General features: G+C 39.2%; 1 protein-coding gene across 2 annotated transcripts; it reads left to right on the top strand.

Moving 5' to 3' along the window:
• Window positions 1-1,315: 1,315 nt before the first annotated feature.
• Window positions 1,316-15,343, top strand: LOC309688105 (scaffold protein ILK). 2 transcript variants are annotated; one of them, XM_082503561.1, is made up of 13 exons: window positions 1,316-1,442; window positions 2,409-2,665; window positions 8,568-8,733; window positions 10,457-10,552; window positions 10,641-10,737; window positions 10,848-10,931; window positions 11,156-11,241; window positions 11,334-11,443; window positions 11,659-11,786; window positions 11,992-12,113; window positions 12,198-12,297; window positions 13,654-13,784; window positions 13,904-15,343. In XM_082503561.1, exons 2-13 carry the CDS (start codon window positions 2,577-2,579, stop codon window positions 14,051-14,053), a joined length of 1,359 nt encoding a protein of 452 aa, XP_082359687.1. In that variant the 5' UTR covers window positions 1,316-1,442; window positions 2,409-2,576; the 3' UTR covers window positions 14,054-15,343. The 2 variants fall into 2 exon arrangements, with proteins under 2 accessions (XP_082359687.1, XP_082359688.1); XM_082503562.1 differs by having other exon boundaries at window positions 1,320-1,373.
• The last annotated feature ends 420 nt before the right edge of the window (window positions 15,344-15,763 follow it).

Below are 15,763 nucleotides of genomic sequence, written 5' to 3'. Positions count from 1 at the left end.
TTGAAATTATTTGTTTACTTAAAACTAGTAAATTAGACGGAGGGAATGATTTCCAGACCACTGAGGCCATATGTATGTTCTTAATCACCTGTAATAAAAAAAACTTTCTTAAACATCATATTACATACCATGCAATATGACAAGAAATGTTGTGTTTAAGGATGGATTTTCCCCTTTACAGACCCCAAAATGTGTCTGTAACATGTCTTTGTGCTTATGATTAGAGACAGAAGAATGGAGAATTTAAACTTAATCTGCAGACACTACAAACAACAGACAGTTTTATTTACATGTTTACCGCTTAAGTGGACCCACTAGGAAAGCTCCTTCCTTGTTCATTTGTTTGCTTTTAAATGAAATAAGTAGAAAGCCCTATGTCACTTCAGAAGGAAGATATGACAATTTAAACTGACCCTCTGTAAAACTCAGATCCTTTACAAGGTTCAAAACGGTGCGTGTGTGTGTGTGTCCTTCATGAAGGCCTACCTGGAGGAGATTAGGAACCTGGAGACCTGGTGCCAGGAGAACAACCTCCTCCTAAATGTCAGCAAGACTAAGGAGCTGATCGTGGACTTCACTAAAAAGCAGGTGAGGAATTATGAGCCCGTGATCATCAATGGCATGCCAGCGGAGAGAGTGGACAGTTTCCGGTACCTGGATGTCCACATCACTCAGGACCTGTCATGGTCCTGCCACATTAGAACCCTGGTTAAGAAAACCCGACAGTGTCTCTTCTTCCTCAGAAGGCTTAGAGATTTCCATCTGCCACTGAGGGTGCTCAAGAACTTTTATTCCTGCACCATCGAGAGCGTCCTGAAGGGAAACTGCACCTGGTTTGGTAACAGCACCAAGCAGGACAGACAAGATCTGCAAAGAGTGGTGCGCTCGGCCGAACACATCATTCGATCAGAGCTTCCTGACCTGCTGTTCATCTAAACCAAGCGGTGCAAGACTAAAGCTAGGAAGATTATGATGGACCTTTCCCATCCCAACAATGGACTCTTCCCACTGTTGAGGTCTGGGAAGGGCTTCCGCTCCCTTAAGTGTGTGACAAATAAAATTTGAATTTGATTTTAATTCAATATATGCTCTAGTTGGAGGTCTGACATCAGCTGTCTGAGTCTGTAGTGTGTAACATTAGGTCTCAGAGCAACATGTTATAGACTACATGTAGTGACATGGTGGCATGAGCTGAGCTTCGTATTTTAGATTTTTGTACACATAAAATGTAATTATTTCAAGAAAAAAAATCATGACCTCAGGGGGTGAATTTGAAATCGTTGCAATTCTCCTTGCAACCTATAGGCGGCTCTCTCTCTCTTCTTCCTCCACGTACGTACGGGTGTGGACGCACAGCTCTCTGAATGCTGAAGGTAACACAGCAAGGCTTGTAACTTTTCCTCTGTACAGCTACAATACACCGCAACAAGCTAATATATCCGGTAAGTTTAAAGGCATGGAGGTAAATAATTTTTTTTAATTTGACCTGTTTAAACTATTAAATTATGGTTCGAGTGAAATCCTCAGTCGGTCACCGTTAAATGAGAGAAACACGGACAGCCCCCGCGGCAGGATAGATAGTTAGCTTGTTAGCACAGACCCAAATGGATTTTATTTCACGACGTAGAAGATGCAAGTTTATAGTGAGGAGCTAACCAAGATATATATCTTCCATATGGTGGAGTAAAAGCAGTCGGTGGTGCTGCCACGAGTAGAAGAACTAGGCGGCTGACTTAAGTGAGCTTTCCCCTCACTGTGTTAGCCGGATAGCAAAGCAGCTAGTCAGGCAGTGACAACATTGTTGGGAGTGTAAATGGTATAAACTGCGTGGATCAATGGCGCGTGAAACTTAGGTTGTGACCATACTGAAAAAAAAATAAAAAAAATATTGTATTATCATATTATACCGTCCCACTTATTGGCTAATACCAGTCTCACAATCAATTAGAGCTGCAAAACCAATACGAAGATAATAAAAAATCAACCACTTTCTTTCTACAAAGAAGAGCAGCAAATCCAGACTGTAAACTTGATAGGGCCATGAAGTGATTGATTTATTATCAATATATTAGTATAATCAGTATAATATATTAGTCTGTTGCCGGTGTATTAAAGGAATACAGACTTCAGTTTGACTCTGGATGATTATATTTATCTATTCTGGTGTCCATGGTGTCCAGGGCTATTTTTTCATACAGCTACATTTTGTGAGTCACTGTGTTGTAAACGGGATACCCACCCTGTATTACTCAGTTGGAGATTACTCAACACTAGGTTGTCTTGTCTGTAGGCTTTCTCCTTTTTAGGTTTGTACAGCAGTTTGTTTGTTTGTTTTTGTTTTTTTGTTTTTGTTTTTTAAGAAATAATTTTAACTGAGTGACCATTTTTCTTTAAATCAATTTCTTTAGGGTCGTGTTGGTGCTGCTCTGATTGTGGTTCATACTGTCCCAAATGAGGGACTGATGCTGGCCAGGACGTGCCTGAACCCATCGGGTTGCAACTCTTGTCTGTCCCAGTTTAGTTCTGCATCTGCTCCCACGGGTGCATCCTAGAAGAAAAACAATACACCAGCCAAAATGGATGATATATTCACTCAGTGCCGGGAAGGCAATGCAGTGGCAGTTCGTTTATGGCTGGACAACACAGAGAATGATCTCAATCAAGGGTGAGCTGCAGTTTTTTTCATAGCCAGAATTTATCAGTCACTTCTGTCCATATTATTTCAAATGAAAGTTGGATACTGGAATCCTAATTAAGAATTTCATTTATATCCCCAAGCAGCTGTGCCTGCTTTCTTGTGACTTGCTAAAACATGAATTTGTGATTCCAAATAGCGTGGCTCAAAATTTCAAATGTGATCTTGTGTTTTATTTAAAATGTTTTATTCTTAAAGTTCTTCTCTGGTGCAGTCTGAAAGCCCGCCTTTTCAATCCCCTGTGAGATTGTGGACTGCCGTTGAACCCATTTCCTTGTGTGCGCATGTTTATGTTTAGAATGCCAGCACAGTAAATCAAAAGCATGATGTTGGACAGGAAGCATGCTGTGATGGTATAGTTAGTCACAGCAGTCAAAATCAGGCTCTGCATGCTCTGGATACAACTTGGTTTTGGATGGATTTGGATGCAGAAAATATTGTACTTTACTTCTGACATGACACATTTAGTACACAGCATTTTCTGTCTAATAGTTCCAGATTAAGAGTCCTGGGCTGCTGTTTTTATCCTAAGCTGGCTACATTGGGAAAAACTTGGCAGTCCAGTCTGGATGGCCACCCACGAATCTTGTCTTTTTAGAGAGCTCTGTTTAAGATTTAGACTACCGGTGTTTGTGTTCAAAGCAAACAAAGAAATAATAAATGAGTCAATTTAATTATGTTCCTTGTGTAAGTGGTAGCTGTTCTCTTTCCTTCTCCATTTCTCTCTGTTTTAGTGGACTTGTGGTAGGGTTTTTTTTACTGACAGTTATTCATTTGCAAATGACATAGTTGTCAAGCTTTCATTATGTTGCTAGTACTATGAAAACGAAAGAGCTTTTTTTGGATTAGTGGTCGTCCTCTTTTTTTTTGACATGGTTGTAACCAAGAAAACATTTGTTAACTGACAGAAAAGATAACTGGTAACGTCAGAGGCACAGGGATGTTTCAAGAAATATTTTAATGTTGTTAAAATTGCTATTTGGTCAGCATCTTTTTTTTTTCTTATTTGGGACGTGTTTGCTCTAAATATAAAAGAGGAACTTGAGAATATACATCATAACTTGAAAATATAGCTGTATTCTAAAAATAGATGCAAACAAGATATGTCTGTCTATACATACACTTTATTCAGAAAGTTATATTTTTTTCCTTTTCTTTGGCTTCCTGTTTGCTTTGTTTTTTCCACTTCTTGTGAGTCTATCTGATTGCATTGAGCCAGTGTGGATTCATGCATGCGACTCGCCCATTAGTTGATTACACGTCTAGTTCCCTTTTCCGGCTGATGTGTGTCCTCCAGTGTATAAGACACTACAGAGCCTCAAGCCTTCCTTTTCTGTGTTTTAGTAAACTTACTGTGCTCTTGCCTGACAGAACCCTCCCTGAGATATTTTCTATGCTCTACAATGACGATGTGTTTACACTGATGTAACTCCCACATTAACAGTAGTAGTGGAATGCAGAATCTCCTTACAAGGAGCAACACATGGGCCTCAAGGGAAGCTTTTACCACCTACCAGAACTGAGGGCTAAGGGGAGGAGTTTATTATTGTGGGCAGGGCTGAAAAGACAGACAGAAAATCTTTGTGTATGTGGGGCTGTATAGTGAATTTTTCAAAAGAGGAATGCATAGTTAAGCCATAGCAGCCCACATCACCTTCCCCCTTCTCTACTGATATGTTTCCTGTATGTCTCCCTGTGGTATTAGATAGCTCCACTCATTTCCCCTTACTGCTGCCGCCAAGTTTAGAAGACTCTAATTGCAAAGTTTAAAACATATTCTCCTAAATATTTGTAATGTGGTCATTATGTTCTGATGTTGTCTCTCAGTATTTTTTACAGTACCATTTTACTGGTTGGTGGATCATTATTATTAACACAAAATGCAGGTGTTTATTATTAAAGACCTACATGGCCTTGTGTGAAAAAGTAAATTCCCTGTAAACCTAATAACTGGTTGGGCCAGCCTGAGCATCAACAACTGCGATAACTTTGCGATAACTGGTAATGAGTCTTTCACAGTACTGTGGAGGAAATCTGACCTCCTCGTCTTTTCAGAACCGCCTTTTTTAAGCTTAGCTCTCCAAAAAAAGGGGGTTAATCACAGCTAATTCAAGATTTAACAAGAGGGGCAATTACTTTTTCACACAGAACCAGGTAGGTTTAAATAACTTTGCTCCCTTAATCAATGAAATCATCATTTGAAAACTGCATTTTGTATTTAATTGGGTTATCTGTGTCTAATATTAAAATTTGTTTGATAATCTGAAACATGTAAGTGTGACAAATATGAAAAACACTAGGAAAACAGGAAGGAGGCAAAGACTTTTTCACATGTGTGTTTTCTCCCTATTCCCTATTCTCCCTAAATCCATAGTGTCTTCAACTTCTGGGAAAGCTTGAAGTCAGACCGTTGACAGATTAAGTGATAGTACTATAAAAATATTTAGTTTTGCTCTTTGGTTTGACTCCTAGTAAGGTATCTGTACCATGTCCAAGCATTTTTTACCTCTAACATAGAGCTCCATTGACCAGTATGACTGCTGTGGTTGATTGATGGTGGGTAATTGGAAACACAGTGGTCTAAATTCTTGTTCAAATGGGTAGTAATGGATTCAGACCAAGCAGTGCTAAGCATTGACAGAGATCATAAGGTTTGATTCAGGTCTTATGTTATTGGGTTATTATTATAATAATAATAATTACTATTATTATTATTTCCATCTAAAAAAAGAGGGGCTGCCATCTGCTGCAACTGGTTGTTAGGTTAACAGGAAGACGAAAAGAAAAAAGGAGCATAGAAATCCAAGAACAAAACAGACTGTGGGAGTGAGTGGAAAGAAGTTAATGACAGTAAACAGCTGTATGTCAGTTCAACAGGAGGGAAAATAGGATTGTGGAGAAGAAACGCTCTGTGCATCATGGAACGTCCTCCAGCAGCCCAAGCATATAGCAGTATAATTAAGGGAGTGTTCAGAGGCACCTGATCTAGCCTTAACTGTAAGCTTCATCAAAACAGATTTTTTTTTAGTTTAATTTTAAAAGTAGAGATGATGTCTGGCTCCTGAACCCAAACTGGAGGCTGGTTCTGCAGAAGAGCAGCCTCATAGCTGAAGGCTCAAAACCTGCAGTCTGAGAGCAAAGTGCTCTGTTGGGTCAATGTGAGACTGAGGTCTTTAAGATGTGATGGAGCTTGCTTATTCAGGACTGTGGACGAGAAGGAGGATTTAAAGATCAATTCTGCAGTGAAGAGAAGCTTTAACTCAAGTAATGTGATCTTTACTTTCACTGTGTCTGTGCTCTGCTCCATGTGTCTGAACTGAAGTAAAACAAACACAAATTAATTGAGTAAAGAAACAATAAATTATACTTTCTTTTAAATTCCCCTCTCTAACTTTTAATGGTAGAGAATACATTGTATGATATGTTAAACAATCAATTTGAAAATGCTCTGCACATTTGAATAAAAATATGTAGCTGTAGTCCCGGATTAGCTGTTTTTAGTGTAGCTAGTATCAGGTTGTTATTCTTGTATGCAGCTACTGCAAAAGGGATTTAACATGATCAGGTTAATTGTAACACTAAGAGATAAAATTTCCCATCTATCAGAATATAAAGTATTAGGTAGAAATGCACTGTGATTTGGCTGTGGTAGTTCTACTGTAGTTTATGTACCTTTTATTTTAGAATGATCCTTCTTGTCATTGGATATTTGAATGAATAAAATGAATACTAGAAAAATGAGTTTTTCAAGAGTAAAAACACTAATTTACTATTCCCGTAGCTGCTTTTTAGATATTTCAGTGGATTTGTTTTTCTTTAGCCGAGGCTTGTTATATGAGCCAGTGGAGATGTCAGTGCAGACATACAAGGTGCAGACAGGGACGCTTCCTCTGGCTCTTCAGTCTGCCCGGATGAGTTCTGCTGGCAGGTGAAAGTGCCTGAAATAAATTACTGCAGTCAGTGAGGAGGGAGTGAGCAAGAGGAAACCCTGGCACTCAAGTCCTCATGGGTTTGTGGGATGAAGGTAGCTTAAAGGGAAAATCCATCCTGTAACAAAAATACACACAGAGACCAGTGTTGAGGCTTACTTGATGTAACCACAGTACATTTTCAGCATTTATATGTGGACCTGAGCTATTATTGTGTACTTTTTTTTAGAATAAAATTGCTTTATATAAATATTTGAATAAAAATGAGTTAACTGAACTTAGATTTTTCAAGATATATCTTGAAAAATAAAGGGAAATAACTTCATCTAAAATCTTTATTTTGTTAAAATGTTTTGCACAAGTCATATTTGAACAAGTTGTGCATCAACTCAGGAAACTCTAAAAGAAAATCACACTGTCAAAAGCTATAGGGAATTATTATTATTTTTCTTATTTAAAGCCACAACTCAAAGTTGTTCAGTGACATAAAACTGAAAAAAGCAGCACATTGTATCATTGGAGAAGCTTTTGATTTGTAAGAGAATTCAAATGTAAAACTCTCAGGACAGATGAGGAGTAATATGTTTTAAAGCTAATCCATCCATGGCAGCTGTTGTTAAACAGAACATTTAAGCCCATACAGAGCACAATTTTGCTTATTTTGTAATTTCTTGATTTTACAGAAGATGTACATGAACCTTGATGCTCCACTTCCTCCCCCAAACAGACTTGCTTGGCACTGAAAGCTAATCAGATTAGAAAAGTGTGTGGGTAGTTTTTCTCTCCTAAACTGAAGCTAATTAGTTTTCAGGATTTGGCCTTTTGGTCTGAGAGGAAATTACTCTCTGAGTTGATCCACAGCAGGTCACACAGTTAGATGTGTGTTGTGGGACTGAGGGTCTCTGTGGGACTCTTGATGCTGTTTTGTGTGAATACAAGCCAGTGCATTGAGTGCTGGGGCAGACGGTTCAAATTCCTGCAGAATCATAATACTCCCTCAGTTCTCAGATCTTATTATTATGCTGTCTGTCTACTTATAATTTTGGAAGAAGTGAAAAAGATATTAAAAAGAGCACTGTGCTCATGGAAAGTAAAATCCATCATAGTAGTCCAGATGATCTGGTAGAAGTGAGTGGAGTGATGAGACAGAGTCATACTCGCGGCTCACTGAGCCTTTTAAGGACTTCAGCGCTGCTGTTTTTTTGTCCAGTCTTTTTCGTGATCGACTCTGTCACTGCGCTCTTCCTGTGTCTTAATCTCTGTGTTACTGTGTTTCACAGTGAAGACACTCCATCAGTGTGTCTGTCATATAATCGAGGCCACTGTGCGACATGTGGCATTGCTGCTGTCACCGAGACAGGAATGATGAGTGCCAGAGGCTTATTAGCTTTTGTCACTGAGTCGCATGAGCTTCCTTTTTTACAGAAGCAGAAAATGACTGTAAAAATGAATAAACTTATCATGCATACATAACTCAGCTTCACATCACTGGCATAACAGATTATTGGGAACAAATATAATAAGTATTTTTGCAGTAAATTCAGGCTTTGTGAAGGATTAATCATTCAATTTTTTTCATAGAACTCACTCATAGCATTGCTTTGGAGCTGTGTTATCTACATTAAAGCAACAGTTGTGTAAATGTATTTTATTAGATTTTTTAGCTCAGTTTTCTCATTGCACTGGTAATTAAGCATGAACGGAGGCACTGGTAATCTCACTTAACATGTATATCTTTACATTGAGGATCTGGGTTTTTCTTTTTTTTTATGAAGTTTTCTTGTCAAACCAAAAACCCATTTCCCAAAACAGCTGTAGTTTTTACCATTTATACCACAGAGGTGTTTGTGTGGAAAATTGCTGATGTTTTGTCCCTCAGGTTATGCTAAGCAGGTTTTTGTATAAAAAAACATGCTCAGCTTGTATTGCTTCTGCCCCTGTAGAGATGACCATGGCTTCAGCCCTCTCCACTGGGCTTGCAGAGAGGGTCGCTCCAATGTAGTGGACATGCTCATCATGCGAGGAGCGCGCATTAATGTCATGAACCGGGGAGACGACACACCCCTGCACCTGGCTGCCAGCCATGGACATCGCGACATTGTGGGAAAGGTAGAGTTCTTGTAAACACTGGAGCACAGTAACTCTGTCTAGAGTCTCTTGGATGAATTCCACTGTGGCTATAACATAAAATGTATCATAAACGTGTCATGGATTGTGTATAAAAGACAGACATCACCCATTAGTTTATGGACTCACCCTTGGCTTTCTGGCTACTGCCGCTTTCTTTATGTATGGAGTGATAGTAGTGCTTGGTGAGCAAGCTGCATTCATAGATTGAATGGACGTAACAATAGGTGGTATAAAAGATGGATGCAACTGTTGTGCCCTCATCACCCACTGGTTTCTGGCTTCCTGTTTTGAAGCCATGAGCTGACTGTTTCTGTTGTTGCTGTCTTGGTTGCAAAAAAACCCCAGAGGCTGGGCAGACCTGACTCTACTGAAACTACATGCTAATTGGTTAATGAATCATGATTGACAAGTCATTTGCCGTTGAGCGTGCAGTTTTATACCACAGATAATCCTCTATGTTGAAACATAATATGACTGAGATTTCCAAATTAGACTCATTTTTTTTTTAAATTCAGTATGGCCCAAACTGAGTGACTGAGACCATAAACTTAGCAGGAAAATGTTTGCAGAGGTGAAGACAGAAAGCCATTTTCCCACAGACTTCTATAGGATCATAAGCCATCTGGCAGCTTTCACATAGATTACAGGTTTAAGGCATTGGCTTTCTTTTTCTGACTCAAAAGCAATATCTGTGTTTAATACTGTCTATAGGTCTGTTTAAGAGTGGTAATTAACAGATTATTAAATACTAGAACTGTAGCCAGCATAAACTTCAGGCTCATTATGTATCAGCAATACAAACATGGTCAAGAGGACCAGACTAGAGTTTGCAGAAGTGAAGCCTAGCAGATAACTTCTGGATACAGTTGTCTGTGTCTGCACATCTGTGTAGCAAAGCAGTCACGCACCTAACTTTAAGCCTTATTCTCTATATGAGCTGATTATATATAAAAGAACAAAACAAAAATATCATCCCTGCAGTTGTTAGTTTGAAATGAGCAGTGGGGATCAAAATGGTTTTCTATACAAATTGGTTGTGTTATCGGTTGGAGACGGAGCAGTGAGAGCGAGCAAATGCAAGATCTTAATATACAAGTTTCAAAATGATGCTCTCCCTGCAAGTTTGGTTCATTAGCACAGGATATTGTGAAAGCTAAAATGATATCATCTGAACAGCTGAAACATGTCTTGTCTGTTCTTGTACTTGCACCTTTTGTAACAGACAAAACTGAAGCATGAATATAAAATGTGCTTACTGCTACATATAAATGCACAGACAAAATTGGAGCTGCAAAGCAAACGGCAGGGACTTCAATGCAGCATATTAAACCTGCAGTGTTTTTCTTTATAGGAAACACAGCTGGGTTTTCAAAGTGCAGCAAACACATTGTGGCAGTAAGTGTATTTGCTGTAAGTTGTTGATGTTTGTCCATAAAAGAAAGAAAGGTATTTTGTATTATCCTGTACACAGTCCTGTTGATATAATGGCGGGCTTCTGCTCCACGATGTCGATTTTAAAATGGCTGTAAAGCAGCTACTGAGTTTAATATTAGACACGTCTCAATACCTCTGGTATGTGTCTACAGGCAAAACAACCGTGCATGATTTTTCTTGGCAGCATTGGGATCATCTCTGTGTACAGCCTAAACAAGATCTGACCAGCCTTTCTCTGCATGTAATCCGTTGTTTTTCCTTCTTTTAGCTGATCCAGTGCAAAGCAGACACCAATGCCGTCAATGAACACGGGAACACACCACTGCATTATGCTTGCTTCTGGGGACAAGACCAAGTAGCTGAGGTTAGTGTGCCTCCTGGTGGCGATGAAGCTAAAAACCTGTGTGTTTTAAAGTATTTTTAAAGTGTTGATAACGTTTGTTTTTTCTCAGGACCTTGTGACTAATGGAGCTCTAGTGAGCATCTGTAACAAGTATGGGGAAACTCCATTGGACAAAGGGAAACCTCACCTCCGTGAACTCCTCAGAGGTATGCCTGTGGTTTGACTGTTTGGTTTTTAAAAAAAAATGTCAGCGTCAGTCATACATCTTTCAGATTTGTTGCTCTGTACTGACTTTCTCATTTTACTATCAATACAGAAAAGGCTGAGAAAATGGGACAGAACTTGACTAAAATTCCCTTCAAGGACAGTTTCTGGAAAGGCACCACCAGAACCCGTCCCCGTGAGTCCCAGCAACCCAAAAACCAATTTATTAGCTGACCACTTTCCACCCACAGTTTTGCACAGAGTGCTGCATGAAATGGAAAAATGTTCTGTGCTAGTCTCCAGATTAATCTTAATGTGGCTTTTGAAATTTCCACAGATTTTTCAGATTTCATATAAATAATGAGCTTTTTGTCTGAGCTTTAACTCGCGTCCTGAGTTGTCTCTGTCTTGTGTTTTTAGGCAATGGAACATTGAATAAACAGGCAGGCATTGACTACAGACAGCTTTCTCTAGCCCATAAAGTAAACGAGAACCAGTCTGGAGAGGTAATTTCTTCTTGTTTTTCATTGTGCTCAATGTTAATGCAGAGCTGCTAATGATGAATTAAAGATTCACTTTTTTTGTTTCTCTTCTATAGCTCTGGCAAGGGCGCTGGCAGGGAAATGAAATTGCCATTAAACTGCTAAAAGTTCGTGACTGGACCACTAGGAAAGGCAGAGACTTCAATGAGGAGTATCCCAAACTCAGGTTCTTATATAATCCTGACTTTTCTCTGCAGACTTTTTCGTTTTTTGCCTTCACAGTCACTCATTTGTCTGTTTGCACTGTCTTGAGCCAAATTCTGTGTATAATTTTATTTCGTGGGGAGGTGCATCTCATACTTTTTATGTCAAATCCTTTGTGGATTTGCCTGTTTTTGTCTGTCTGTCTCCCCTGTCCTTCCCTCTTGGGCTGAATCCCAGGATATTTTCCCATCCGAATGTCCTACCCATGTTGGGAGCATGTCAGTCTCCTCCCGCCCCTCACCCCATCATCATCGCACACTGGATGCCTTATGGCTCCCTCTACAACGTGCTGCATGAAGGCACCAGTGAGTACCTCTACTCTGGTCACAGGCCATACTTGTGACCAGTTTGGGTGATTTGTAGGGATTTGTGATTTATTGGAGTTAAGTATTTGTTTTGGTCATTAAGTTGTCATCACTTTTTCTACAGTAGTGATTTCACTGTCATCCAGTAATGTAGTGAAAGACATGGCTTAAACCTGTTATTACTTGTTCTTCATCATGCTGTCAGATTTTGTGGTGGATCAGACACAGGCGGTCAAGTTTGCCCTTGACATTGCTAATGGAATGGCGTTCCTACACACACTTGAACCCATGATCCCTCGCCATTACCTCAACAGCAAGAGTGTAATGGTAAGAAGAAGAAAACTATGAATAAGAGATGTGTGGTACAGTTTTTTGAGGCGTCTAAGTCAACTCTGTTTTCCGTTTTCACAGATAGATGAGGACATGACGGCAAGGATCAGCATGGCAGACGTCAAGTTTTCCTTCCAGTGTCCTGGCAGGATGTACTCGCCAGCATGGGTAGCCCCTGAGGGTAGGCATCAGTCATACAGCACAGATCCAAAGTGACAGCTGAAGCCACACAAGCTTGCACTTGAATGATGGATGCAGGAAACTCTAGACTGTCTCTGAGCCAAATGTAATTTGCAGCTGATTTCCCCAGGAGATAGATTGAAATCAAAGTTAGCTCGAAACGTAAACTGATTACAAAATGTGAAAATAACCAGGGAACATTTGCAACAGAGAAGCAAACAGAAACAGCGTGTGGGGGATGGGATGAAGGGGATTTATCACCACCAGTTACATAGAAACAACATGTATGTATGCTGTGATATGCAAGGGAGTGTTTCTTGTGTTTAAAACAAATTCACATAGTTGGCATGGTAACAGATTTTAATAATATGCCTTATATTCAAGAATTGTTTGTAATATGTAATAATAGAAATGCACTACTGCTTCGAATTTTCCTTATATTAGCAAGTTTGCTTATTGTATCATTTTGTAGAAGAATTGCAACAATATGTTTCTACTGCTTTTGCAACATGATGATATTTACATTTCAGTAATTTCTAAAGGATTATGGAATTTGGTTTAATGGCTGGTTGGCAATTGGTTTTAAACAGGCTGTTTAATCTTCAAAGAAACATGGCCACTTACAGAGGCATTAGTTTAGTTAGATTTTACTTTAGCCTGGAATCCAAGCTGATGTACATGTACTAACCTTACAGTGAGACTAAACAGATGGCACAACACACTGTTGTTGAAGTAAATGTATTTAATCTGACATTAGGTTTGTGCTGCGCTTTGTATCTGTAACCTGCTACCTTCCTTTGTGAAATCGGCTGCTCAAATGTCTTCAGTTTCTCTTCATCTACAAGATTTGGTTTCCATAGCAACATATACTATACGATGCTAGATCACAGGCAAAAAGCCCACAGAGCTCCATGTTGTTCAAGCTTTTTTTTTAAGATAAATACTGAACTGTCGTGCAAAATGCATTCCTTGGGATTCCCCACTTTATACTGTATATATTTCTGCTTGTCTGCTGCTGTTTGCAGGCAGACACTAGTTTGCAAGAATGGAAACAGAAATTGCCTCAATTTTGTTTTATAATGCAGGGTTTTTTTTGGATGTTATTTGCTGCAGATTAGTAGACCATTGACTACTATATTTTGTACCTGAGTTCTGCAGACTCATTGACAATACACCGCAAGTGACACAAGGTGGTGATTTTGATCAGCTATTCATGATGTTATCAAATTAGGCACATCCTAAGGAAGGAACAGCCTCACTCGTTGCAATAACTTTTCATTTCTCCACAGTAGTCTGAGGATGTGGCATGTCGTTACGTTACTCTATAACCTTCTTTATTTTTCTTGGCATTGCTCAGCCCTTCAGAAGAAGCCAGAAGAGATCAACCGCCGGTCAGCAGACATGTGGAGCTTTGCTATCCTGTTGTGGGAGTTGGTAACCAGGGAAGTGCCATTTGCTGACCTGTCCAACATGGAGATAGGCATGAAGGTTAGCAGCACTGTTGCTTATTAGATTAACAAATGGATATCAGCAGCTTGCAGACAGACCTCACAGTTATTACCTGTTAGTTTAATGGATTTAAGGTGTCTGTATGTTCTGGTTTATAGGTTTCTTTGGAGGGGTTGAGGCCCACTATCCCCCCTGGCATCTCTCCCCACATTTGCAAGCTCATGAAGATATGCATGAACGAAGATCCAGCAAAGAGGCCTAAATTTGACATGATTGTGCCAATTCTGGAAAAAATGCAGGACAAGTGAAAAACGTCTTCTGACCTTCTTTACCTAACTGATGAACAACAGGATATCTTAACCCAGATTTGACTCTGAGATGTTGGTGTGGTGCTTACCAATATTGCCTTAAAGTCTCATTCTCACACTCTACCGCTGTTTTCAACACCACTGTACTTTCTGCTTGTGAGATGAATTCAGCAGAAATCACTCCTTTTTATATTCTGTTTTTTTTTCCTCTTCTGTTAAAGTGATATCAAAGTTTTGTTACTGATCTGCTGACACTGTCTGCAGAAGCATAGTATTTACTGTTCACTGTATAAACTGCAATCATATTGAACTGAGTAAAATCTCAAGTGACAAAATAACCCGTGGAGGTCAGCATGACATTCTGTTGAATTCCTTCAGTGGTGGGCCTGCCATGCTGATCCTCGCTGTATTAAAAAGTCTCCCTCTAAGGTGACTGCTCCTTTTGCAATGATGGTCCATAACAAATGGATAACATATTAACCAAAAGCTTGTGGGAATATGTTGTATTAATATCATCAAATGTTTGAAGCTGAACATTTAAACGTATTAGATAATAAAACAATATGAATGAGCAGTGCCCTTGAGCGCATGTACAAAAAGCAGCGTTGTGCCTTTTAGCTGGGCTGCATAGTGGTAATGATGAGCTTGGCCTTTTCGTGGACCGACTATATCTTGTGCAACCTCACAATGATTTAAAACTGGCCATAAAAGCTTGGAGTTTTTGGGAAAAATTCACCCAGAATGGAATGGAATTCTTGGTAATTGTGTTAATGTAATCGGCATTACTTATTTGCTTAATCTTTCAGTAATTATTTTTCCCCCTGATACATTATTTGAATCCTGTTTGCTCTACTGTTGAACAAAAACGTCAGTCAGCCTGTGTCATCATGTATGAAAGAAATGATGAAATATGAAAAATGTTCACAAAGAAATGATGTCAGCTCAATGCTGGCATCATTTCTTTGTGAACCAACATGAAAGCTGCACCCTATTATGTAATTTATTAAAGCATAAGATGGATGCAGTCAAAATTAGGTGTTGTCAGGGACACTTCACCCAGTTCTTTGGTTTTCATCAAGGGTTTGACTTAACATGTGTTTGTGTTCTCTCATTTATTATTTGATCCACTGGATTACTTCTTGCTTTATATCCCACTCAAGGTTTTTTTGTCTTTTCTGTGCCTCCACCAGCTTGCTTGTTTGTGCTGAAGCCAAAATCAAGAATGACATATGCAAATGTATGTATTTATATATGAGTATATTAAAAAATAAAACATATGGACAACTTGAATGTGTGCGTTTTCTGGAGGGAACTGGACATGACAGGATTGTTGTGGGAAATGCATAAAGATTGCAGATCTCTTCAAGAGAGGCGACATAAGTGTCATTGTATTGACATTTAAACGTAACATTTATCTTATGAGGAACAGGGCTTTCTGAGCTTTCTGTAGTATTGAGTCTCATTATCTCAGTCAGTGTTGACATACAAATTTGATCAGAAATGTAAAACATGATTGAGTAGTATGAGACAATAATAGAGTTATGGGTTTATCACTATTTTAGAAAGCATACTTTCCCAATATCGGACATACTCTCCAGGTTAACTGCTTGCTAATGCATATATCTGCTATCATCCAGTGCATTTAGGCATATGAACATGTTGCTTAGATAAACCTGAGCATCAGAATGCAGGAGAAAAATGATTTAAGTC

This window comes from Aulonocara stuartgranti (genome assembly GCF_965226115.1).
Source record: "Aulonocara stuartgranti genome assembly, chromosome: 14".
Lineage (NCBI taxonomy): Eukaryota > Metazoa > Chordata > Actinopteri > Cichliformes > Cichlidae > Aulonocara > Aulonocara stuartgranti.
The sequence above is the reverse complement of the archived record's forward strand: the minus strand, read 5'-3'. Positions and strand labels throughout refer to the sequence as shown.